Below are 27,435 nucleotides of genomic sequence, written 5' to 3'. Positions count from 1 at the left end.
GATTTACTTTTATTATTATATTGGGATCCTGATTTAATTTTAAGTAAAATTTAAATATTAAAAATAATGCATCATTATTTACACATAAATCAGCATTTCAATCTGAGTTATAGGCCATATACATTATCAATACTTTTCAACTAAAATGTATTCATAAACACATAAGAAAAATATAAAATGTATCTAGGTATTATTATTATGCAATAAATCACTATTCGAAAAGATATGTTAGTCCTAGCTGGTTTGGCTCAGTGGATGGCGCACCTGCCCTCAGAATCAGGTTCAATTCTGCTCAAGGGCACATACCTCAGTTGCAGGTTCCCCAGCCCTGGTCAGGGTGTGTGCAGGAGGCAACCAATTGATGTGCCTCTCTCACATCTATGTTTCTCTCTGTCTCTTCCTTTCCCTTCCACACTCTCTAAAAATCAATGGGAAAATATCCTCAGGTGAGGATTAACAACAGAAAGAAAAGAAAAGAAAAGAAAAGAAAAGAAAAGAAAAGAAAAGAAAAGAAAAGAAAAGAAAAGAAAAGAAAAGAAAAGAAAAGAAAAGAGAGAGAGAGAGAGAGAGAGAGAGAGAGAGAGAGAGAGAGAGAGAAAGAAAGAAAGAAAGAAAGAAAGAAAGAAAGGAAGGAAGGAAGGAAGGAAGGAAGGAAGGAAGGAAGGAAGGAAGGAAGAAAGGAAGGAAGGAAGGAAGAAAGAAAGAGGGAGAGAGGGAAAGGTCGATAAGACCTATGAGGATATAAAAAGGGATCAACTAGAAATAATAAGGGAGAGAGGAGGGAAGGAGGGAAAGAGGGAAGGAGGGAAAGAGGGAAAGAGGGAAGGAAGGAGAAAAGAGGGAGGGAGGGAGGAAGGAATTATATACCAGACCCAATACTAAATATTGCATGAAAAGAGGACTACTTTTGTAGTTAATAACAAAAAATAAGGTAATTCTAATAATTACTTATTTTAATTGTTATAAAGCTTTTATAAGTATGTGTGAATTAAGAATTCATCATTTCATCTATGTGACAATTTTTAATGATTTACTCTGATTATAAATTTTAGTTGATTAACTTCTGGTGGCTTTTCAAAAGTAAGTTACTATTTTAAAATTTTTCTATGATCGAGAGAATCCAAGATGGCGGCATAGGGAATACCTAACTGCAGCCTCACACAACAATTTCAATAAAATACAACTAAAATACAAAATAGACATTACCCAGAACTACAGAAAAGTCGACTGACTGGAAATTCTACAACGAGAAGGAAAGAGAAAACCAGAAGGAAAATCAGAGGAGCTGTAAAAGCCTAAGGTACGGAGACATGTTGCGCGCGCGGAGAGGACGGAGCTGAGTGCCTGGCTGGTGTTCCCTCACGGGAAGGAGATAAAAGCTCTGGACTGTGCTGAACCCCAGATCCGACAGCACTGAACCCCAGTTCTAGGCCAGACCCTGGGGACCCAGGCTCATACAGAGGGAGCCTGGGATGTAAGGCGGAAACCCAGGGGAGTGGCGAAAGGAAGTCCCAGAGGCGCGCATATTGCTCGCAGAGAACTGGCAGTTGACTGTGCTGCTGGATTGCCCTAGTGGGAAGGAGACAAAAGCTCCAGACTGCTCTGAACCCCACTTCCAACTGAACTGAACCCCAGTTCCGGGCTCATTGGGGGAGAGCCTAGACTGTTTGGTAGCAGGCGAAACTCAAGGGCACCTTTCTCTCAGAGGTGCTTGCAACGAGTACTGAAGGACCCTGAGGAATACTGAGACTCAGGAGCCTCATAGGGTGTGGCTGACGGAAGCCAAGGCTGTAGGCTCCATCCTGAAACTCAGCCCCATCCAAGCTGAACACAGAGACTTTTAAGGCTACAAACTCAGGGAAGCTGAGAAAATGCCAAGACAAGGAAACAGATCACAAACGAAAGAAATGGAGGACACAAAGCGACTGTATATAGAGTTCAAAACCACACTTATAAGGTTTTTCAAGAATTTCCTAGAAAAGGTCGATAAGACCTATGAGGATATGAAAAGGGATCAACAAGAAATAATAAGGGATCAACAAAAATAAAGAATACATTGTCTGAAATAAAAAATATTTTACAGAGTCCTAAAAACAGAATGGAAGATCGCAAGAATCAAGTCAAAGAGTTGGAACATAAAGAGCCAGAAGACACTCCTCCGCAGAAGCAAGAAGACAAGAGAATCCAGAAAGTTGAAGATAATGTAAGAAACCTCTGGGACAACTTCAAGCGAACCAACATCAGAATTATGGGGGTCCCAGAAGAAGAGAGAGAGCAAGATACTGAAAACATACTGAAAGAACTAGTGACAAAACTTCCCCCACCTGGTGAAAGAATTAGATCTACAAGTCCAGGAAGCACACAGAACCCCAAACAAAAGGAACCCAAAAAGGATCACACCAAGACACATCATAATTAAAATTCCAAGAGCAAAAGACAAAGAGAGAATATTAAAAGCAGCAAGAGAGAAACAGGTAGTTACCTATAAAGGAGCACATATACGATTGTCAGCTGATTTCTCAACAGAAACCATGCAGGCCAGACAGAAATGGCAAGAAATATTCAAGTGATGAATAGCAAGAACCTACAGCCAGAAATAATCTACCCAGCAAAGCTATCACTCAGAATCGAAGGCCAGATAAAGAGCTTCACTAATAAAAAAAAAAAAGCTAAAGGAGTTCATCACTGCCAAATCAGAATTATGTGAATTGCTCAAGGGGGTTCTTTCGGAAGAGAAAGAAAATAAAGATAAAAATTATGAACAACAAATATGTAACTATCAACAAGTGAATCTAAAAACCAAGGGAATTAAAAAACCTGATGAATAATATTAACTGTTGAATATAATAGAATCAGAGGTATGGAAGGGGAGTGGACTGATGATTCTCAGGGAAAAGAGGAGTGGGGGGTGTGGGAAGGGACTGAACATAAACTGTGCACCTATGGATGAGGACAATGGGGGGTGGGGAAAGGGCAGAGGGTGGGGTGGGAACCTGGTGGAGGGGGAAAAAATTGAGGAACTTTTGTAATAATATGAACAATAAAGGTTTATTTATTTATTTTTTTAATATATTTTATTGATTTTGTACAGAGAGGAAGGGAGAGAGATAGTTAGAAACATCGATGAGAGAGTCATCGATCAGTTGCCTCTTGCACACCCCCTACTGGGGATATGCCGGTAACCAAGGTACATGCCCTTGACTGGAATCGAACCCAGGTCCCTTCAGTCCCCAAGCCGATGCTCTATCCATTGAGCTAAACCGGTTTCGGCAATAAAGATTTATTTTAAAAAAAGAAAAGAAAAAGATGGTATAAAAGTTTTTAAAAAAATAAATAAAATAAAATTTTTCTATAATCAATTACTCTGACAAACACTGCTATAGTCAAAAGGGATGTCTTAAAACCAGAGTTCAAACTAAATATTTCTAGAGCTCAAGACATCCATTTTGAGGCACAAAAATATGTGGCAGTTTTTGTAGCTTGATGTTAATTCACATGGGTGCTACATTTCAGGTGCATTGATTTATTATTTCTTAGATGTGTCAAAAATAATAAATGGAGCCACTTTAAAATGGAGCCAAAACTGTCATGCCAGAGAAACTGAATGCATGATTAATACCTCAAACCTCTGAAATATTAAAACAGGGCAAATAACCTTTGGACTGGGCCTAAAGCAACACTGTCTCAAAAAAACTGTTTACAAATAAAAGAATAATTACAACTACTAGACTAAAATTTAAAAACATTGTTCAAAATCAGTGTCCCTATGTTATGTAATCTGTACCAATAGAAATGCTTCCTCCTATTGATGTAGTTGTTCTCCTTCCCCTTTTCATAAATATCCTTGCCTTTGTCTCCTAACTGGAACAGTATTTGGACTTTTGCCTGAATCAGGGCATCTCAAATGGCTATTCTTTGATCTCAAATAAATGCTTACGGTCACTCATGTCAAAAAGCACCTTTTTATTATTAGCTTAACAGATGAAAGAAGGCAACAGGTTGATTCCCCTTCCCAGTACAGTAATAATTGTACATTGGTATTGCAGTGTTTATTTTAACCAAGAGTCAACAGTTCAACCTTTACCCAAAAGAGGTATATTTCATGTGGCAAAATTTTAATAAAAGTTTAACTTCTTTATTAGGTATAACTATCAACATATAACGTTTAAAAAATACTGCTTCTGGCGCAGCTGGTGTGGCTCAGTGGTTGAGCGTTGACATATGAACCAGGAGCTCACAGCTCCATTCCTGATCAGGATACATAACAAGGGCTATGGGCTTGATCCCCAGTAGCAGATGTGTGGGATGCAGCCTATGGATCGTTGATGTTGCTCTCTCTCTATCCCTTTCCTTTCCTCTCTCTCTAAAAACCAATTAAACACACACACACACACACACACACACACACATATTCAAAAAACATACATTTTAAAATACTGCTTCTGTAGAGCAGGGCTTGGCAAACTAGATAGTAAATATTTTAGAATTTGCCATATGGTTTCTGTTGCATCTCCTCAACCCTGCTCTTGTAGCAAAAAAGCAATCATAGATGCATGTAAATGAATGTTCATGGCTATGTTCCAATAAAATCTTGTTTATGGACACTGAAATCTGAATCTCATAATTCTCATGTCTCACAAAATAGTATTCTTTTGAATTTTTCAACTGTTCAAAAATATATAAATCATTCTTAGCTCTCAGGCCCTACAAGAACAGGCACCAGGCTGAATGAATATGCCTACCCTTATTCAGTAATTAAACCCCCTTCACTCCTGGAAGATGACCATTACAAAACGGATTCATTATACTATAGTCCTGTGCAGGAATACATGAAAACTGTGGAAAGACAAATTACTGAAGGGTGACCAAGATGTGAAGGAACCAAGTCCTCATTCAGGATGCCCCCTCGGCCCCACCCTGCTCATGCATGGCCACCTCATCTTGGCATCTACAGCCATCAGTGGCCAGGCCCTGTGCCCACAGTCCTGCCAAGAGGATGCTAGCAGCGGGTATGTGCTCTGCCTCCACAAAAGAGGTTGGGAACAAGGGGCCAGCTCCCGCGGCTCACAGCCAGGTCCACTAGATGACTACTCTGGTGTTTCAATTCATCAACTTATTATTTTGGCGGGGGACAGAAAAAAGTTTCAATGTTTGAAACACCCATTGATAAGGGTTATTTTAATCACAAGAAACTGCAGGAAGAAAAGTCACATAATTGGCAGCTCTTTAGAACTTAAACAAAGCTTATTAGACCATGCTTATATTTTTCTGTGATCAAATTCCTGCCACAAAACATTTGGAAGAACATTTTCTTTTTGGCCCAGTATGGGAAATTTTGGCTTTTACAGCAGTCAGTGGGGACGGAAGAAAGGAAATTTAGAATTACCGTTGCTTAACTACTGTTAAGCTGCATGCATCATTAGCTGAAGAAGCTAGCCTGCCTTTCAAGACCTCTCAAATCCCCAGGAGCTGAGATACAAAGTGCAACGTAAAAGGGTGTGCAAGTGGCCTTTACTTTTTAAAAGGACATTTCTACAAAGGCACATGTAAACAACGGCAAGTTATTTGGACCAACTTCTCCCGAGTTAAAAAGACAGCCAAGGCCCCACCCGGTTTTCTCTGAGAAACGCCCCAACCCCCCTCCCCGGCCCCACCGTGCACCCACAGTCCCAGTGCCTTCCTTAGGGGCTCTGTGGCGGGGTGCTCCGTCCTTTCCTGAGATCGAGGGGTCTCCAACAAGCTGCAAAGGCTAAAACGCGACGTCTACAGTTAAAAACACATCCAAAGGTCTTACAGCCTTGCTCCGTGGTTAGGAGCCTTTTTCTTGGCGAAAAACTACTGGTCACTTTCCTTTCTGACGCTGGTGTAGATAGAATTCGAGAGGTCTGCTAGGAAGGCCTGCGCGATGGGAAAACCGGCCGGCAGCGCGGCTCACCGTGCTGGGCCACAGGATCTGTCTGGGGGCGACTTCACCACTGAGCGGCTCCCTCCTTTTCCTCCGCACCCCCACACTCCAGGGGGACGACGTTCAGCAAGTGTCCGGTCAAGTCCCCCAGCGCGGCTCGGTCCCACGGCCCCTCCGGGGCTCCGGCGCCGCGGCCGGGCCGGTCAGGGGGAGTGCGGGGGCGCGTAGCGCAGCGTGTAGTTGGCGCCCGCGTTGTTGTCCCAGTACTCGCCCTGGGCGCAGCGGTAGCAGACGGCGAAGTGGACGGCCACGTCCGGCGCGTTGGAGTCCTCCCCGTCCCTGGGCTGCAGACCCGGGGGCAGACACAGCGAGAAGTGGAAGCGCTCGGCGCCCGGCTCCTCCTCGGCGTCCCCGGGGCCAGGCTCCTCCGACGGCGTCTCCTGCCGCTGTAGCTCCGCGGGCTCGGGCTGCAGCTCCGCGGGCGCGTCCAGGAAGGAGCGCCATTCGGTGAACGTGTAGCGCACGGCCACGGCCCGCGGCCCGGGGCAGCCCAGCACCCGCCCGGAGCCCGTCACCTCCGCGGCCCCGGGCGCCGGGCAGTGCACGCGCTCCAGGCACACGCGCTGCCGCCGCAGGCGCTCGGCCGCGGCGCCAGGCCCGGGAAGCTCGAAAAGCGGACGGAGCCGGGAAGGCGGCGTCCCGAGCGGCGCGCCGGCCGCCGCCAGCAGGCCCGGCAGCTGCTGCAGGTCCTCGGCGCTCATGGGGAAGCTGTGCAGGCGGGAGAGCACGGCCGGCGGCACCCGCGGCTCCTCGGCCTCGCTGAAGTGCTTGACGCTGGCCAGGCTCAGCCCCAGCGCGTCCGCGAACTGCACCCGCTTCTTGCACTTGGCGCAGCAGCCGCCCGGGCTGTGCGGCGCGTCCTCGGGCCCCTCGCCGCCCTCCGCGCCCAGCCCCAGGCCGAGCTGCCGGCGCTGCTGCAGGAGCCTGGCCGCCTGCAGGATCGGGTCGGCGGGCAGCGAGAAGGAGCGCGCGCGGCGGCGGCGGCGGCACGCCAGCAGCTCCTCCTGCTCCCGGAGGGCAGCCTCCTCCTCGGGGGACGAGGGCTCGGCGTCGGGGCTACCCGACTCCGCTGCGCTGCCGCCGTCCCCGCCATCCTCCGGGCAGAGGACCCCGGCGGCGGGCAGCTCCTGGGCTGGCGGGGGTTCCCCACAGGGCGCGGGGCCCTGCGCCTCCAAAGTTAGCAGCTGCGCCCCCTGCGGCTCCATGAAGCAGCCGGCCCTCGGGACCTGTCTGGGGTACGAACCCCCGGCTCGAGACTCTTCTGGAGACTTAACAGCTTGGGTGGTTGACAGCGTGCGCCCGCCCCGGGCTCAGAGAAGACGCGGTTCCACGTGGGAGCCTCGGGGTTTTAGCGGCGGCCGCCTGGGCGGAGTGGGTGGGAGGGGGATCGGCCGGCCGCCCCGGGATTGAACCTGCCAGGGCCGGGAGGGCCGGGGCGGGAGGCGCGGCCGCGGGGCACCTGGAGGCCGGGGCGCGGGCCGGGGCTCGCGGGCGGGGTTTCCGAATACACCGGCGGCCAGTGGGAGGCGGCCCTCTGAAGTCGGGGGCCCGCTTCACCCCCTCCCACCCCAGCGGTGCCACCCGCGGCGGCCCTGCCCCCGGAGCTCCTGGGTGAACTCGCGCTCAGCTCCCGTGGACACTGGCGTGAGCAGCCTCCTCCGGCCCGCGGGTCCGGACCAGGGCGCCCCCCGAGGGCCGCAGATCGGCCGCGCTCCCGCCGGCTGGCCCTCAGGGGCCCCGGGAGCCCGCGGGCAGGGGCGCAGTGGGGGCCACTCGCCCGCGAGGAGCCTGGGAGGTGGCCGGCCGCGGGCCAGAGCGCGGGGCGCCTCCCCCGTCCTCTTCCTTCCTTCCCAAAGCTCGGGGCGCCCCGGGCTCCAATCCCAGTCGGAAGCCTGAACCGCGCTCGTCTCTCCGCGCTTCCGAACGCCGCGCTCCGAGGGCCGGGCAGAGCCTGGGGCGGGGACGGCGGAGGGGGCACCGGGCAGCGAGCCGAGAGCCGCCGGAGGCCATTCGCGCGGGGCCCGGGAGCACGTCCCGCCCCTCTCCAGCCCTCTCCTCCCTCCCCCTCGTCCCGCCCGCCACCGCCTCCCGCTCAGCGCGCACCGCCCCCGCCGCGGCCAGACCCGCGGCCACAGTCCCCGCGCCCGGTCCTCGCCCGCTCCGCAGCCGTGGGACCCTCCTCCGCGCTCTCTCCCGAAGAAATGTAGGACCTGGGAAATGGTGACTTGAAAGTGTTTTTTTGCTGTTTTTGCTTTGAAGGCTAACTTCATTTTGATCTAAGTCCGTGGTTCTCAGATTTTAGCCGGGACCAGCCTCACAGGGAGCGCCCGGGCCCACGCAGAGTTCTGATTGTTGATGGCGGTGATGGGGTATCTGACGTGTGTCCCCCAGCATTTAACCAGGGCAGGCCGAGGCCGCGGGCTCTGGAGATCGCACTTGCGAACTATTATAGTAACTCCCATGCGAGCCGAGTGCAGTTACTTTTTTAAAAGTTGGAGATTCTAGAAACATAGATCCACTATTTCACACAAAAGCAAAGGCAAAGCCGTCCTACCCAGGTCATTTAATGCGGGCATAATAACCACAATACCTTACGTTCTGGCAGAATTTAAAGCGGCCAGGGCTTTAGGGATTTGGGGCATTTGGGTGTGGGGCAGGTAAAAGAGATGGTGAGGGTGAAGGTGAGGATCATGTAAGTAGCTAATATTGATTGAGCACCAGAGGGTCAGCTGCTGAGGACTCCGCTCTTATTCCCAGGACAACCTGTGAAGTGGAGTCATATTACCGCTGCTCCGCACGTGGGACCTAAAGGTATAGAAATACTTTTCCATTGCCAGGTCTTAGAGTCAGCTAGTGGTGGGTCTGAACCCAGGTAATTTAGAGGGAAGATACCTCCCATGGCTACTAAGCCAGGGCTGGGGGGGGGGGGGGTTGTTCATGAGGAGGGGTCCTACTGCTCACTTGCTGGCGTCCTGCAGACCCTCCCCTGCCCAGCGGAAAGCTGTGATTGCATCTCAACTGGGGGCTTACAGAAAGTACCAGACACACATGGTCTGTCTCCTGGGACAACTCCAAGATTTGAGAAAGAAAACATTGTTTTTACATTTAAGTAAACATTGATATGTTATGGAGTTAAACACAGAATTTGTAAGCTATTTTAAAGGTAAAATGGGACCTCCAAGAGATTTTGAGGTTGTGCTGACCCTCTGGCTGCAGCCCTTATCAGGGTACCTGCTCATTCTGGGGCAGGGACAAGAGGGCCGTGTGGCATGTAGGGAGTGGATTTTAAGGGTTATGCAGGGTCCTGGTCCCCTAGCCCTGTCCTATTTTCTTCTCTTTGATGAAAATATTAGAAGTACTCACCTTCATGGATCTCTCAATATACAGTGCTGGAGGAGACCACCATTAAACAGAAAGTTACACAAGCAAATAGGGACTCAGCCACTCGGGGAGATGCTAGAAGGCAGGACCTGACCTGCTGGGGAAGGCCAGGGAAGCCTCTGTGAGGGAGGTGAGTGGGCGTGAACAGCTTAGGACTGCAAGCAAGAACATTTCAGCCTGCATGCAGGCCTGTGCGGGAGGCCATGTGGAAGAGTGGGGACGGAGAAGGCCTGTGTGAAGCTGGCAGAGCTGCAGGTGGAGGGTATGAAGGGCCACTCAGGGCCTTGAACAATGAGAAGCCATCAGAAGATTTTGCATCACTGGTATGATTAACCAGATTTGAGGTTTGAAAGGTCATTAGGAAGAGGATGAAGAGCAGATTGCGGGAGATAGAAACAATGTGGGAGAAGCTGTCAGGAGACTGTTGCAGTGAAGAAGGATGATCAAGCCTTGGTCCAGAGAGGTGGTGATGGTGGGGTGGAAAGGTTTGAGAGCTATTTAGGAGTGAAAACCAACGTTACATGTTCATGGATCAAAATAGGGATAGGCGAGGGGGAGACAGGTGCCTTTTAGGATTTGGACATAAGCAGTTGGTGGAGATGGTAGAGGTCACTGGGGCAAGGACCGCTGGAAGAGGAACAGAGGGCAGTGGGAGATCATGAATTCAGTTTGGAGCAGGTTGAACTTAATAGGTTCTCAGATTCTTTCTGACCAGTTTGTCAACAACAACTTAGTGTCCAACAATTCAAATCTGACTACCTGGAATTAAGGGGCTACAAGTATACCCGGACTTCAAATGCTAGCTGCAAATGGCATGCCCAGGCCCCCATACTTTGGCTCAGCCAACTACAAATTTGGGAGTTCCCACAGTGCTACACTCCGGTTTGATAATCTACCAGAATGACTCACAGAACTCAGATGAAGGAGGTCAGAATAATGCTACCCCCAAATATGTTATTTTGACATAAGAATTACGTATTTTGAGCTGATGGCAATTAAGAAACAACAGACAAAGAAGAAACACTCTGTCCTCCCACTTTTTGCCTATAAATCTGGCATAAATTTCCCTTTGTAAAGGTAACATAATGCTACCCCCAAATATGTTATTTTGACATAAGAATTACGTATTTTGAGGTTCCCATTTGCAAATGTGTCTCTATCTCTTTCTTTTTAAAAAAACAGTTGTAACTGACATATAACATTATGTTAGTTTCAGGTGTACAACATAATAATTCAATATTTTTAAATATTGTGAAATGATCACCACAATTTAATTAACATTCATCACCATACATATTGCTTTTGTTGTGATAAGAACTTCTAAGATCTCTCTTAGTGGCTTTTTTTTTTTTTTTTTAAATCAGGAGAGAGCTTTCTTTAAAAATATATATGTTTCTATTGATTTTAAAGAGTATGGAAGAGCCCAGCCAGCGTGGCTTAGTGGTGAATGTAGACCCAAGAACCAAGAGATCACGGTTTGATTCCCAGTCAGGGCAGATGCTTGGGTTGCAGGCTCAATTACAAGTGTGGTACAAGTGTGAGGCTTGCAGGAGACAGCCGATTAGTGATTCTCTCTCATCACTAATGTTTCTAACTCTCTCTCCCTCTCCCTTCCTCTCTGGAATCAACAAAAATATATTTTAAAAAAATATATAAAGAGTAAGGGAGATGTAGAGAGAGAAAAAAAACAACAACAAACCATCAATCTGCTACCTTCTGCACACTCCCCACTGGGGATAGAGTCTGAAACCCAACATGTGCCCTGATTGGAAATCGAACTGATCATGTCATGGTTTTTGGGCCACAGTGTTGAACCACACCAGACAGGCTACAATATAGTATTATTCACTTTAGTCATCATCTGTGTATTATACCCATGATTATTTGTTTTAACTGAGAATTTGTTCCTTTTGACCCCCTTCACCCATTTCACCCATTCCTCCCCCCAGATCTGACAGCCACCAATCTATTCTCTATATCCCTGAGCTTGGATTTGTTGTGTTTAATGTTTAGAGTCTTTATATAAATGAGATCATATGGTATTTATCTTTCTCTGTCTGAGTTGATGCACTTAACATAATACCCTCAAGGTCCTTCTACATTGCCCATATAGCGAGGTTTTTTTCCATTGTACATAAGTACCATATAGTTTTCATCAATTCATCTATTAATGGACACCAAGGTTACTTCAACATCTTGGCTATTGTAAACAATGCTGTAATGAACATATGGATCCATATATCTTTTTGAATTAGTGTTTTGGGTTTCTTTGAATAAATACCCAGAAATGGAATTGCTAGGGCCTTTGTCTCTTGTTATAGTCTTTGTTTTAAAGTCTGTTTGTCTGGTATAAGGGTTGCTGCCCCAGCATTTTTAAAATTTCCATTTTCAGGAAATACCTTTTTCCGTCCCTTTACTTTCAGTCTGTGTGTGTCTTTTGATCTGAAGTGAGTCTCTTATAGGCAGCATATTCATTCAGCCACCCTATGTCTTTTGAGGGGAAAAACGCTGAGTCAGATGGCAGTTCTATTTTTAACTTTTTGGGGAACCTTCATACTGTTTCGATAGTGGCTGCACCAATTTATATTCCCACTAGCAGTGCACAAAAGTTCCTTTTCTTCCACTACTTTTTTTTTTTTGTAATAGCCATTCTAACAGGTATGCAGCAATATCTCACTATAGTTTTGATTTGCATTTCCCTAATAACAAGTGATGTTTAGTACCTTTTTGTGTACCTGTTGCCATCTATATGTCTTCTTTGGGAAAATGTCCATTTAGATCTTCTACCCAATTTTTAAAAAATATATATTTTATTGATTTTTTACAGAGAGGAAGGAAGAGGGATAGAGATTAGAAACATCAATGAGAAAAACATCGAACAGCTGTCTCCTGCACACCCCTACTGGGGATGTACCTGCAACCAAGGTACATGCCCTTGACCGGAATCGAACCTGGGACCTTTCAGTCCACAGGCTGATGCTCTATCCACTGAGCCAAACCGGTTTCGGCCTCTACCCAATTTTTAATAAAATTGTTTAGTGTTTTGTTTTGAGTCATATTGAGTCATATGAGTTCTGTACTTATTTTGGATAACCCCTTATCAAGTATATATTTTCAAATATATTCTCTCATTCAGTAGTTTACAATTTCATTTTATTGGTGGGTTTTTTGTTTTGTTTTGTTTTACTTTGTTTTTGCTATCCAGAAGCTTTTTAGTTTGATGTAGTCTTATTTGTTGCTTTTTGGTTTTGTTGCCTTTGCTCTCGATGTCAAACCCAGAAAATCATTGCCAAAGACAGATGTCAGGAGCTTACTGCCTACATTTTCTTTTAGGAGTCTTATAATTTCAGTTTTTAGGTTCAAAGAATGGTGTATAGTGTAAGATCTTTAATCTACTTTGAATTAGTTTTGTGTATGGTGTAAGATCGTGGCCCATTTTCATTCTTTTGCATGTGATTGTCTAGTTTTCCAAACATCATTTGTTGAAGAAACTGTCCTTTCTCTATTGTATTTCTTGACTCATTCCTTATAAATTAATTTACTATACATGAGTGGGTTTATTTCTGGCCTCTTTATTCTGTTTCATTGATTTATGTGCGTGTTTTTATGTCAACAAAAGTGATGAGATCACTTTTATTCAGCATAGTATTGGAAGTCTTAACCACAGCAATCAAATAAGAAAAATAAATAAAAGGCATCCAAATTGGAAAGGAAGAAGTAAAACTGTCAGTTTTTGCAAATGGTATGATACTATTGTATATATAAAGGATATTAAAAGTTTCACCAAAAAACTACTAGGACTGATAAATTAATTCATTACAGTATCAGGATGCAAAGTAAATATTCAGAAGTCAGTTGCATTTTTATACATCAATAACAAACTATCCAAAAAGAAATTTAAAAAAGAATTCTATTTATAATCACATCAAAAATAATAAAATAGCTAGGGATAAATTTAACCAGGGAGATAAAAAACCTATACTCAGAATATTATAAGACACCTAGGAAGATAAAAATAAATGGAAGCACATACCATGCTCATGGATAGGAAGACTTTAACATGACTAAAATAGCCATACTACCCAAAGCAATTATAGATTCAATGCAACCCCAATTGAAATATAATTGGCGTTTTTCACAGAACTAGAAAATCTAATCCTAAAATTTATAGAAAAGTGGATAGAAAAGCAGTGGTACATACACAGTGGGGTAAAAACAGGTTTATAGTCATATGTGAAACAGAGTTTATTCTTGCATTATTATTTGTTGTATTATCTTTCTCACAAACAACTGTAAACCTATTTTTGCCTCACCATGTATATACAGTGGAATTTTACTCAGCCATAAAAAAAAAGAACAAGTCCTGGCCAGTGTGGTTCAGATGATTGGAACATTGTCCCTTACACCAAAAGTTGGTGGGTTTGATTCCTGGTCAGGTTACATATCCAAGTTGCAGGTTGGATCCCAAGTCAGGGTATGTGCAGGAGGCAGCCAATCTATGTTTTTCTCTCATATCAATGTTTTTATCTCTTTTTCTCTCTTTCTTCATCCCCTCCTCTAAGATCAATAAAAAAAAAAAATTCTATATAATAAAAGGCTAATATGCAAATCAACTGAATGGCAGAATGAATGGTCACTATGACACACACTGACCACTAGGGGGCAGACACTCAACGCAGGAGCGCCCCCCTGGTGGTCAGTGTGCTCTCACAGGGGGAGCACCACTCAGCCAAAAGCCAGGCTCACAGCTGGCGAGTGCAGTGGCCCTGGCAGGAGCCTCTCCTGCCTCTGCAGCAGCGAGCCAAGCAGCCAGCCAAGTGGTAAGGAGCAAACAGGCAGGTGAACAATTAGGAGCAAGCAGTCCTGGCTTGTGAGAAGGCACAGGCCGGGCTGAGACCCTTCCCCATCCCCATCCCCATCCCCCAGTTCACAAATGTCACTAGAATGGCACTGGGCTACTAGTTTATAATTAATTCTCCCAGCAAAGTGGGTAAAGGAGGGATCATACCTGAACATAATAAAGACCATATATGAAAAACCTACAGTCAACATCATACTCAATGGGCAAAAACTAAAAGTGTTTCCTTTCAGATCAGAAACAAGACAGGATGTCTGCTTCCTCCAATCTTATTCCACATAGTGCTGGAAGTCTTAGCCACGGCAATCAGAAAAGAAGGAATAAAAGGCATCCAAATGTAAGGGAAGAAGTTAAACTGTCATTATTCTAAAATGACATGATATTACACTGTATATGGAAGGCCCGAAAGTCCCCACAAAAAAATATGCTAGATTTAATAAATGAATATGGCAAAGTATCCAGATACAAATTTAACCTCCAGAAATAGATGGCATTTTCATACACCAATACTGATCTCTCAGAAAGAGAAACTTAAAAATAAAAAATAAAAAACCCATTGACCATTGTAACAACAACAAAAATAAGATCCTGGGGTCTGGTGCCTGGGCTAGGAAGACCCAGGTTGCTGGGGCTGGAACCTCTGGTGGTCCTTAGGCATCTCTCTGCGTGGTCGCCATCAGAGAGGCTTTGGGGCAGCCAAACTTGCAATCTGTTTGTGTGATGGCCTGATCTCCTAAGTTTCAGTGTCTCTTCAATTACACTCTGTTCCTAAGCCATAGGAATGAAATGAGTCACTAAAGCCAGTGTATTCATAAGGAGAGACATTAGATTCAACCTTTTGATGGAAGAATGTCCAAGAAATTGCAGGTGCTTTTTAAAACCAATGTGCTATGTAGAACAGAACAAATGAGAAAGACCCAAGAAAGCTCAGTTAGTTTAAAGCTCAAATGTTTCAGATGTGTAAGCTGAGGCTCAAAGAGGAAAATTTAGTTGCTCAAACTTTTCACTCAAGGCAACAATTGAGCTAGAAAAAGGAAAAACATTCTCTTAGTTCTTAATCTTAGACACTGTGCCTCAGGATTCAGACCATTTTTCTGTACATGATATTATTCCTTAATCACTATTGATTTTTTTATTAGTTAAAATGGCTAGTAAATAATATTATTTATATAGCGTGAAACCATGAAGACGATAGGAACACGCTGCCCCAGATACGGTACTTTGGTATTGTTTTGGTCCATTTGGGCGGCCACAACAAGAAAGCATAGACTAGGTGGCTCATAAACACTTATTTTTCAGAGTTCCAAAGGCTGGGAAGTCCAGATGAAGGGTCCAGCAGATTCGGTGTCTGGTAAGAACTGCTTCCTAGACAGTTGCCTTCTCGCTGTGTCCCCACATTTTGGAAGGGGCAAAGGTGCCCTCTGGGGCTCTTTTATAAGGGCACTTACCCAATTCATGAGGGCTCCATTTTCATGAGCTGATCACCTCCCAAAGCCCACCTGATAACACCATCACATTGGAGTTATATTTCAACATATAAATTTTCAAGGGACACAAACATTGCCCTAAAAGGAACATTGATTATTTTGAGTTGAGGGCAATTGAGGAACAGCAAATGCAGGAAGGGCTCTCTGGCCTCCTCTTTTCTACCTATAAGCAGGGCATATATTTCCTGTGAACAAAATGTTCTCCCAGCCCTGGCAGGCAGCTCAGTTAGTTAGAGCCTTACCCTAATACACCAAGGCTGAGTGTTTGATCCCCAGTCATGGCACATACAAGAATCAACCAATGAATCAATGAATGCATAAATGAATGCAAAAGTGGAACAGCAAATTTCTCTCTCGCTCTCTCTCCCTCTCAAATCAATCAATATTTTTTTAAAACTGTCCTCCCTCTACCAGGAAGAGGAGAACATTTCTTATCACCTGAGACAAGAGTCAACACTGAGATGACTCTGTACAAGCAAACCTACTAAAATAACCCCTATCTTCCCTTACTTTCCCCCATGTATTTCCTATGCACTTTCCCACAGTTTACCACCCTTAGCTCAGACCCACTTTTCTTTTGTCTTGTCATATCCCCACAACTTATCTTCCTTTGTTGAAATGGTATATGAGCTCTCAGGCCTATCTATTTCTTTGGGTCTTCATTGCTTATTATGAAGGCCTTTATTACCTTCAATATTAACCTGACATAAAAATCTGAATTTTTTCCTGTTACTCTGTTTTTTGCCATTTTAATTCTCAGGTCCAGTTACAGAACCTAAGAGGATAGAGGAAAATCCTTTCCACCATATATAAATTGTAAAAATTTTTAAAAGAACAGAAGCATTTTAGAAACATTTCTCCTACCTCTTCTTCAGTTTTTTTGGTTGTTGTTGTTGTTGTTGTTGTTGTTTTGTGTTTTTTTGTGTTTTTTTTTTAAAGAGCTTGGCTTGCTTAAACTAAAGTCACAGTGATTTTTCAGCAATGGAAATTTCCAAAAAAAAAAAAAAAATGCCTTATAACTTGAGTGGATCAAACTCTATCGCATTTTTGGCCCCAGGTATCAACTGAAATATGGTAATTGAAGAAATTTCAATGAGTTTGAGGGAAAAAAAAAAAAACAGGACCCAGTTTGCCTGCTTCATTTTGCTTTCATATGAGTGCCTTCTAATAGGATCAAGGAACTTTAAGACTTATACAACTGACTTGCTAAAGTGGAGAAAGCAAACCAGGAGAGATTCAAAAGGTTTGTTTACTCAAAGCCATCCAGCCTCCTCGGACCAAAAGGACATCTAATACAGCCGATACTTACACCCCTGTGCTACAGTGAGTGTGCTACAAACCGCTCTCAGCACTTATATCACCACACAGCCCAATGGGACAGCTGTTACTATTAAACCCGGCATTAGGTCTTGGAGGCCTAGAGAGGGTAAAGAAATTACCCTCTAGTTACCCAGATAGTAAACTTGCTGAGCCAGGATTTGCACTTACATGTGAATGGCACATGCCACAGTCTGTGCCCCACTGCAGCCCTCTCTAGAATTCCACTTAAGACAAATGTTGTTTTTTTATTTTTTATTTTTTTATTTTTTTATTTTTTTTTTAATTTTTTTTTTATTAAATTATTATCTGTGTACATATTTTAACATTGCCCCCCCCCATACATACCCTCCCTCCCCAGAGTTTTGTGTCCATTGGTTGTACTTATATGCATGTATACAAGTCCTTTGGTTGGTCTCTTATCTCCCCCAGATCTCCCTACTCTCCCCGCTGTAATTTTACAGTCTGCTTATTGCCTTACTGTCTTTTGGTTCTTCAGTTTATAATGTTCTTTATCATCCATAAATGAGTGAGGTCATGTGGTGTTTCTCTTTCATTGACTGTTTATTTCACTCAGCATGATGTTCTCCAATTCCATCCAGGTTGCTGCAAATGATGAGAATTCCTTCTTTTTTATGGCAGCATAGTATTCCGTTGTGTAGATGTACCAAAGTTTTTTGATCCAATCATCTGCTGACGGGCACCTAGGCTGTTTCCAGATTCTAGCTATTGTAGGCTGTGCTGCTATGAACATAGGGGTGCATATATCCTTTCTGATTGGTGTTTCTAGTTTCTTGGGATATATTCCTAGGAGTGGGATTACTGGGTCAAATGGGAGTTCCATTTTCAGTTTTTTGAGGAAACTCCATACTGTTCTCCACAGTGGTTGCACCAGTCTACATTCCCACCAGCAGTGCACGAGGGTTCCTTTTTCTCCACAACCTCGCCAACACTTGTCGTTTGTTGATTTGTTGATGTTGGCCATTCTGACAGGTGTGAGATGGTACCGCATTGTTGTTTTGATTTGCATCTCTCGGATAATTAGTGACTTTGAGCATGTTTTCATGTGCCTTTTGGCCTTCCTTCTGTCTTCTTTTGAAAATATTCTATTTAGGTCCATTGCCCATTTTTTAATTGGATCATTAATCTTCCTTTTATTTAGTTGTATAAGCTGTTTGTAGATGTTGGAGATTAAACCTTTATCAGTGGTAACATTTGCAAATATGTTCTCCCACACAGTGGGCTTTCTTGTTGTTTTGTTGATGGTTTCTTTTGCTGTAAAAAAGCTTTTTATTTTGATGTAGTCCCATTTGTTTATTTTCTCTTTAGCTTCCATTGCCCTAGGGGCAGTATCAGTGAAGAAGTTCTTTTGGCATATGTCTGAGATTTTGTTGCCTGTGGATGCTTCTAGTATTTTTATGGTTTCTCGTCTGACGTTTAAGTCCTGTATCCATTTTGAGTTTATTTTTGTGTATGGTGTAAGTTGGTGATCTAGTTTCATTCTTTTGCATGTATCTGTCCAATTTTCCCAACACCATTTATTGAAGAGACTGTCTTGACTCCATTGTATATTTGTGCCTCCTTTGTCAAATATTAATTGAGCATAGTGATTTGGGTTGATATCTGGGTTCTCGATTCGATTCCATTGATCTATATGTCTGTTTTTGTGCCAGTACCAGGCTGTTTTGAGAACAGTGGCTTTGTAATACAGTTTGAAGTCTGGTATTGAGATCCCTCCTACTTTACTCTTCTTTCTCAGGATTGCTGTGGCTATTCGGGGTCTTTTATTGTTCCAAACGAACTTTTGGAGAGTTCTTTCTAGGTCAGTGAAATATGCCGTTGGTATTTTAATGGGGAGTGCATTGAACCTATAGATTGCTTTAGGAAGTATGGACATTTTGATGATGTTGATTCTACCAATCCATGAACATGGTATGTTCTTCCATCTGTTTACATCTTCCTCTATCTCTTTTTTCAGTGTCGTGTAGTTTTCCGCATATAGGTCCTTTACTTCCTTAGTTAAGTTTATTCCCAGGTATCTTAATTTTTTTGGTGCGATGGTAAATGGAATTGCTTTTTTAGTCTCTGTTTCTATAAATTCGCTGTTGGTGTATAGAAATGCCATAGATTTCTTGGCGTTAATTTTGTATCCTGCTACATTGCCAAATTCATTTATTAAGCCAATTAGTTTTTTAATGGAGTCTTTTGGGTTTTTTATATACAATATCATGTCGTCTGCAAATAAGGATAACTTTACTTCTTCTTTTCCAATTTGGATGCCTTTTATTTCCTCCTCTTGTCTAATTGCAATGGCTAGTACTTCCAGTACTATGTCAAAGAGGAGTGGCGATAGTGGGCATCCCTGTCTTGTTCCTGATCTTAGAGGGAATGGTTTTAGTTTTTGGCCATTGAGTATGATGTTGGCTGTGGGTTTATCATATATAGCTTTTATTATGTTGAGATATGATCCTTGTACTCCCACCTTGTTGAGAGTTTTTATCAGGAAAGGGTGTTGGATTTTATCAAATGCTTTTTCTGCATCAATTGATATGACTATATGATTTTTATCTTTCAACTTGTTTATGTGATGAATCACGTTTATTGATTTGCGGATGTTGTACCAACCTTGCATTCCTGGAATAAATCCTACTTGGTCATGGTGTATGATCTTTGTGATGCTCTGCTGGAGCCGATTTGCTAGAATTTTGTTGAGGATTTTGGCATCTATGTTCATTAGGGATATTGGCCTGTAATTCTCTTTCATTGAGTTGTCTTTATCTGGTTTTGGTATTAGGGTGATGCTGGCTTCATAGAAGGAGTTTGGAAGTGTTCCTTCCTCTTGAATTTTTTGGAATAGTCTGAGGAGGATAGGTTTTAGTTCTTCCTTGAATGTTTGATAAAACTCTCCTGTGAAGCCATCTGGCCCTGGGCTTTTGTTTGCTGGAAGCTTTTTGATGACTGTTTCAATTTCTTCCCAAGTCACTGCTCTATTGAGATTTTTAGATTCTTCCTGATTGAGTTTTGGAAGGTTGTATTTTTCTAGGAATATGTCCATTTCCTCCAGGTTGTCCAGTTTGTTGGAATAGAGTTGTTCGTAGTATTTTGTAACAATCCTTTGTATTTCGGCGGGGTCTGTTGTTATTTCACCTCTTTCGTTTCTGATTTTGTTTATTTGAGTCCTCTCTCTTTGTTTCTTGGTTAGTCTGGCTAGAGGTCCATCTATCTTGTTTATTCTTTCAAAGAACCAGCTCTTGGTTTTGTTGATCTTATGTATTGTTTCTTTGGTCTCTATGTCGTTTATCTGTGCTCTGATTTTTGTTATTTCCTTCCTTCTGCTTACTCTGGGCTTTTCTTGTTGCTCTTTTTCTAACTCTTTGAGTTGTAGAGTTAGATCATTTGTTACCCTTTTTTCCAGTTTTTTGCAATAGGCTTGTAGGGATATGAACTTCCCTCTCAAAACTGCCTTTGCTGTGTCCCATAGATTTTGGATAGTTGTGTTTTCATTGTCATTTGTTTCTAGGATGTTTTTAATTTCTTCCTTGATTTCTTTGGTAACCCAGTCCTTGTTTAATAGCATGCTGTTTAGTCTCCATGTGTTTGATTTCTTTGGATTTTTTTCATTGTAGTTAATTTCCAGTTTTATGGCACTATGATCTGAGAAGATGCTTGATATGATTTCTATCTTTTTGAATTTGAAGAGACTTTGCCTATGTCCCAAAATGTGGTCTATCTTTGAGAATGTCCCATGTGCGCTTGAGAAGAATGTATATTCTGTGGCTTTGGGGTGGAATGTTCTGAAAATGTCGATTAATTCCATCTGGTCTAGCGAGTCATTTAGGATTGATATTTCTTTGCTGATTTTTTGTTTAGATGATTTGTCAAAGGGTGACAGTGGGGTATTAAAATCTCCTACTATGATTGTATTGCTATTAATCTCTCCCTTAATGTCCTCCAGCAATTTTTTTATATATTGGGGTGCTCCCGTATTGGGTGCATATATATTTACCAGGGTTATTTCTTCTTGTTGGATTGCTCCCTTTAGTATTATGAAGTGGCCTTCATTATCTCTTGTTATGTCCTTCACTCTGAGATCTAATTTGTCAGATATAAGTATTGCTACCCCAGCTTTTTTTTCATTTCCATTCGCCTGGAAAACCTTTTTCCATCCCTTCACCCTCAGTCTGTGTGCATCCTTTTTTCTGAGGTGGGTTTCTTGTAGACAACAGATATATGGGTCTTGTTTTCTTATCCAATCCGTTACCCTATGTCTTTTGATTGGAGCATTTAGTCCATTTACATTTAAAGTTATTATTGATAGATACTGATTTGACGCCATTTTTATTCTATACCCCTGTGTTCCTTCTTTGCTTTCAATTTCTTTAATTTTACAGTAGACCCTTTAGCATTTCTTGCATTGCTGGTTTGGTGGAGATAAATTCCCTTAGTCTGTTTTTGTCTGTGAAGCTCCTGATTTCACCTTCACTTTTGATTGATAGCCTTGCTGGGTACAGTATTCTTGGATTCAGACCCTTCCTTTGCATGATGTTGTATATTTCATCCCATTCCCTTCTGGCCTGATAAGTTTCTGTGGAGAAATCAGTTGCTAGTCTGATGGGGGCTCCTTTATATGTAACTGTCTGTCTCTCTCTGGCTGCTTTTAAAATTCTTTTTTTGTTGTTGGTATTTGCCAGCTTAATTATAATGTGCCTAGGGGTGGATTTTCTGGGGTTCATTTTGCTTGGGACTCTGCGAGCATCTTGGATTTGTGTGGGTTTTTTCTTCTCTATCTCAGGAAAGTTTTCTGTCATTATTTCTTGAAATACGTTTTCCATGTCTTCCTCAATTCCCTTTCCTTCTGGAACCCCTATTATTCTAATATTGTTTTGTTTTGTATTGTCCCAAAGTTCCCTTAGACTTTCCTCCTGTTTTTTAATTTTTTTTTCCAGAAGCTGTTCTAATTGGGTATTTTTTTCCATCTTGTCTTCTAGCTCACTGATGCGGTCCTCTGCTTCTTCTAATCTACTCTTGATGCTTTCTATTGAGTTCTTTACAGTAGCAATGTCATTTTTCATTTCTTCTTGGTTCTTCTTCATTTCCTCTTGGGTCTTACTCATATTGTCAAATTTGTCTTCCATTCTTTTTAGCCATCTTATGATCATTACTCTGAATTCTTGCTCTGGTAGGTTGCTTGAGTCTATCTCGTTTACTTCCTTTTCTGGTGAAGCCTGCTTTTCTTTCATTTGCGGACTGTTTTTTGGTCTGCCCATTATCTAGGATGTCTGGTTGTGTAGTTCTCTCTCTCTCCTGCTTTGATTTAAGGGCACAAAATACAACACAACCAGGTACTACACACAGGCACTGAATAGAAATGTGTTTGCAATATTAATAACCACCAATAATGGTGACTAGAACCCGGCTAACAAAAACATACAATCAAACAAAAAGCATAGGCAAATCAATCTTATATAAAAAAAAAAGCATACAACTTCAGTATAGTTAACATTCAACATACAACTTCAAAGAGTTAGAGAGATAGACTGTTTTTTTGTTTTGTTTTGTTTTGTTTTGTTGTTAGGACAACTACGAGGGAGGTGTGAATGGGCTTGGAGCAGGTAGTTGGAAATTAGATATATACAAGTAGGGTGAAATTTTAGGAGGGGGTAGACAGAAGGAATGGGGAAAATCTAGAGCAGGAAAGGGTTAAGATAAACGGGGTACCAAAGGAAAAGATCGGAAAGAGGGTGAAGGCATAAAGGTAGGGTTGAGATAGAATAAAGCGTTGGAGAAGGAAAGATAGATAAAGACTGTAGAACAGTAATCCTGAGATAAAAAAAAAAATCTATATAATCAAATGAAATAAAAATAATAAAAAGAAATAAAAGAAAATAAGATAAAAAAGGTAAATTAATAGTAGTAATAATGTTGATTACATATACAATGTAATAATTATAAAGATAAAATCAAGTGAGGAAAAAGAAAAAAAAATAGTTTCTTGAGTAAACGTTGCAAATAATGAAAACAAAAATAAAAAACAAAAATTTAAAAATTAAAAAAATAATAATAAAATTTAAAAAATTTAAGTAAAATTTGCAGTAATGAAGGTCATTCGCTTCCTCTATTGTTATGATCCAGTCCTGATTTTTAGGCAGGTTTTGCTTTGTTTTTATTACACTAGAGTCAATTTGTGAATTAGCCTCTGGGGGCAGCGTTTCTAGGTTGAGTTTCCAGACTCTAGTCTAGAGCCTCTCCAGCTTTTTTTTTTTTTTTTTCTCTCCGCCCTCTCTGCAGCAGGAACTATGGAGTGGGGAGGGGGCAGGCCCGAGCAACTGCAATCTCCCGCAACTCTCCGATATCCCTCCGAGCCAGATCCAAATGTGTTGCTCTTTAGATATCTCCCCTGTTAGGAGCCCCGTCCACTCTCACGGGTGACACCCGCCCAACAGCGGGGGCTTCTACTTGTAATCACTGCCTTTGTCCTCCAGCTTCTGCGAGCGCGGGCGCGCAGGCTTTTTATCTTCGCTGCGAGCACTCTCCACCCTCTCCCCGCGAAATCTGACCTTTTCGCCGAGCAGTGGGGTATTCCAATGCAGTCAGGTGTTCGCACCGCCTGGGATCCGCGTTCTGAGGGGCACCGCTGCTTGGTGGTCGCTGCGGCTGTGGATATTCAGGCCTCTGACACGATCCTATCTTCCTCTCAAGATGGTGAGGTTTCCCCGTGCAAGCCGGTAGGTAGCTCCGGGCAGGGACACAGCCCGCGTGGGTGCTTCCCTGTGAGGGGCACCTCCGTCAGCAGCCCCCCAGCAGTTTCTTCTGGTGTTCGCTGTCTCCCAGCTTGCTAATAAACACTCACAGCACAAGACCATCAGCTTCTCTCTCTTTCTGCTTCGGGAGCGGGCTCAGAATCCGCCCATCTATTCTTCCGCCATCTTACCTCCTCCCAAATGTTGTTTTTTTAAAAGCCACCAAGGCAGAAAGGGTATTTCCACCTTCCCACAACCAAGGGAAAGAGCTAATAAGAAAGCCTTAAAAACAAAATTTTTAATTCTTATTTTCTTTGTTTTTTTCTGTTTTAACATCTTTTGCTTATGTTTCTGATGATCGGGATTTTAATATGATTTGTGTAATATTTTCTCAGTATAATGTGCAAAGTTTCTATACCTGATTGGACTAGGACCCAACCAAAATCCTGAAATTAACACAGCCATTGAAACCTTCCATTTTAAAGAGAACACTAGAAAAGGAAATATAGAGCACTAGAATCTATTTGACTTCCTATCTATTAACATTTCAAGCTTTAGTACATTAACTTTTTATTTTCACATAGATTTTGTGCCACTTATAAGTCATTTCATTTATATTTAGTGATTTTTTTCTGTCTTGGTTTTGCATGACTGTAAATATCTATCATGATAGTAAACATAAACAAATGTGTAAAGACATAAGTTCTTGATATATTTGATACAATTCTTACCCTAGAACATGAAGAAATGTTAGGCATGCAGGAGAGCCTCTAGCAGCTTCTGGGAGGGAGGCCCATCATTTGCCCTCCTGACCTTCCTGTCCACAGGACAGAACTGGAGGGCTAGGGAAATGGCCATCTTTGAAGGGCAGAAGGAAGGGAACCCACGTCTTGCATTCTCACTATCTGACAGCAACTTTGTCTCCTTGTAAGATCCTTATGGCAGCCTGTGACATAGTGGCCCACTTTCGCCCTTCTTCCTTTCTCACAGATATCCCACCTTCCCACTCAGGGGAAGCCCATTCCCCTCTTCTCCAGACCAGAATGTGATCTAAGAGGAACACCCCATGACTGGTTCAGGAATGACCAAGTGGCCCCGTCAGTAAGTGAGCAGGAAGTCTAAGAGGAAGCTTCTGAGAAAAGATTTTCCCCCCAAAAGAGAGCAAGAGAAAATGCTGTCTCTGTTATTCCTTCGGACACCATTGTAGCATCCACAGCCCTTGCAACTACGTTGCTACCCTCAGAGGTGAGGGATTATGCAGCATGGGAAATGGAAGGCCCTGGTGTAACTGTGTGCTACTAAACTGATGTTTCCCAGTGCAAATGCTGTTGGCATTTGAGCAGGATAATTCTTTGTTGTGACTGTCTGCTGCAAACATTCTAACATCTTGAACATCTGTGAGCCCAGCCCTATCCTCAAAATGCCGCTAGCAGCCCCAGTAATTTTGACAACCAAAAAATCTGTACCTCTGTTTGCAAACACCCTTGTTTAGGTGGTGGTTTGACTCCTCCCCCATTGAGAACTATGGCACTGTGGGAAATTAAAAAAAAAAAAAATACAAACTTGTGGTTTAGGTCAAAGAGTGTGCCCAAGGTGGCAGAGCCAGCATTTGGCTCAAGGTCTAACTCCACAGCTTCACTATTTCCTCCCTGCCAGCCTTTCTTCCAGTTACATGGCAGGTACTCTGAACTTCACAATTCCGAATTTTCTCCTTTTCATCAACTTCCTCCGAAAGAATAAACCTGGTTGGCTTGGTCAGTGGGAAACAAACAAACAAACAATAAACAAAGGGCAGAATATTTATGTGAAAAAGATTAATATATATAAAACATAACTGCTTGTTGACAACTGATACATTTCTGGAAGTATCCTGTGAACAAGGATCTGGGCAGTGGAACGAAAGGGACTGGGGATCTGAGGTGGGAAGGAAACTTACTTTTCATTGTGGATTATTTGTACTGTTTGAATTCTTTATTTTGTGCAAATATCTTTTAATTTTATAAAATAGTAAAATTTAAAAAGCAATTGTAGCTGAAACTGGTTTGGCTCAGTGGATAGAGCATTGGCCTGAGGACTGAAAGTTCCCAGGTTCGATTCCAGTCAAAGGCATGTACCTTGGTTGCGGGCACATCCTCAGTAGGGGTGTGTAAGAGGCAGCTGATCGATGCTTCTCTCTCATCAATGTTTCTGACTCTCTATCCCTTTCTCTTTCTCTCTGTAAAAAATCAATAAAATATATATTTTTAAAAAATAAAAAGCAATTATAGATAAAATTTGTTACATATGTTTCACCGTAATCTAAAAAAGCAATGGAAGGATTCAACATCTAAAAAACTGGATTCATTACAACACCTGACTCTTCCCTCTCATTGGCTACCTTTGGCTGCTTGATTTTATTTCCATGCCCATTCTCCCTTTTGTAGTAGTGGTTTTGGAGCCCATTCTTTATTTTTTATAGCACTGTTGTCACCTAGCATGACCCCCCTCCAGGCCATTGGCACAGCCCTGGTGGAGGGATTTTACCTGATCCCTCCTTTGACACCAACTATGTACATCTACCAACTAGTCCAACTCCTCACCTTGACATAATTTGACTTGAGCCACTTTTCCATGCCCCTCTCCTTTATTCAGGAAGTTATTTCCTTCAGATCTCCCCCCTTGGGCAGATGTGAGCTATGCCAGCAGGGCCCCAGGCATGTGGCTCCAAACCTAGCTGAGAAACTGCATTTTTCTGTTTAACGCATTTTGTTTGAGCAAAGACCCCACAGCAAAACAACATCACTATCATCTTCACCATGATCACCATTGTCAATGTAAGAAAGATCCAAACCTATAGAGAATTTTTATAAGAGTTTATTTGAGCCAAATTGACAACATGCTGGGGAGCAAGATCTCAAATGCTCTGGAGAATGATAGTTTTGTAGGGGTCTTTACACATTTAAAATTCAGGGGGAATGTAAGGAAGATGACATGAAGGGGGCAGAAAGCAAGAATAGTTGATGGTGTTATGTGCTCCCTTGGGGGTGGCTACCCCTCCCTCTAAAGAGTGTGAAAAAGAGAATTACTCTGGCATTTCAAAGGTGTTTTGGTTTAGATGCACAAGAAAAATGGTCAGGGTTTGTTTAAGACAAAGATAAACCTTTTTATGGGCCTGGGGGGTGACTACCCACCATGACCTGCCCAGTTAGGTATTTATGATTTATTACAGCATCGCTTTTGCTTCCACAAGTCTCCCTTTTGGTCATAAATCAATCAGAAGAATGCACTGATGACCAGCCCTTAAGTTGGATAGTATGATTTCACAGCACTGGGAAGGCTCATTCCTAGGACCTCTCAGTATCAAAGCTGTCTGGTTGAAATAATGGACCACTGGGGATGGAACAATACGTAATTATGGCATGTGAATTGAGGCCCAATTTTCCCAAGAGAGAAAGGCAAGTAAATGGAAAGCAGTCAGGGCTTATGGCCATCATTGAGAATAAACACTCTGGATCATTTCTATCCTGTGAGCTATCATGATCTGAGTTTTGCCATCAGCCTAATTTGTGTGTGTTTTGTATTTTGCATCTAGTATAACATTTATATAAATCATAAACAGAGTATTAATGGTATCTTATGTGAGATCCTCCCTCCCCCCAACTGGTGTGGGGAGTTATGACATTACTGGCATCTGCCACAGAGACATCC

At 42.9% G+C, this 27,435-nt stretch overlaps 1 protein-coding gene across 1 annotated transcript; it reads right to left on the bottom strand.

Moving 5' to 3' along the window:
• Positions 1–3,072: 3,072 nt before the first annotated feature.
• Positions 3,073–7,967, bottom strand: PPP1R3G (protein phosphatase 1 regulatory subunit 3G). The gene has a single exon (XM_084873173.1). The coding sequence runs from the start codon at positions 7,168–7,170 to the stop codon at positions 6,109–6,111; it is 1,062 nt and encodes a 353-aa protein (XP_084729299.1). The 5' UTR covers positions 7,171–7,967; the 3' UTR covers positions 3,073–6,108.
• Positions 7,968–27,435: the final 19,468 nt, after the last annotated feature.

The sequence above is a fragment of the Pipistrellus hanaki genome (genome assembly GCF_964339955.1).
Source record: "Pipistrellus hanaki genome assembly, chromosome: 2".
Classification (NCBI taxonomy): Eukaryota; Metazoa; Chordata; class Mammalia; order Chiroptera; family Vespertilionidae; genus Pipistrellus; species Pipistrellus hanaki.
This window is presented reverse-complemented; position numbering and strand designations above follow the sequence as displayed.

Bases quoted from the DNA above. Each gene is read 5' to 3' on its own strand.
- PPP1R3G (XM_084873173.1), bottom strand. From the start codon at position 7,170: ATGGAGCCGCAGGGGGCGCAGCTGCTAACTTTGGAGGCGCAGGGCCCC.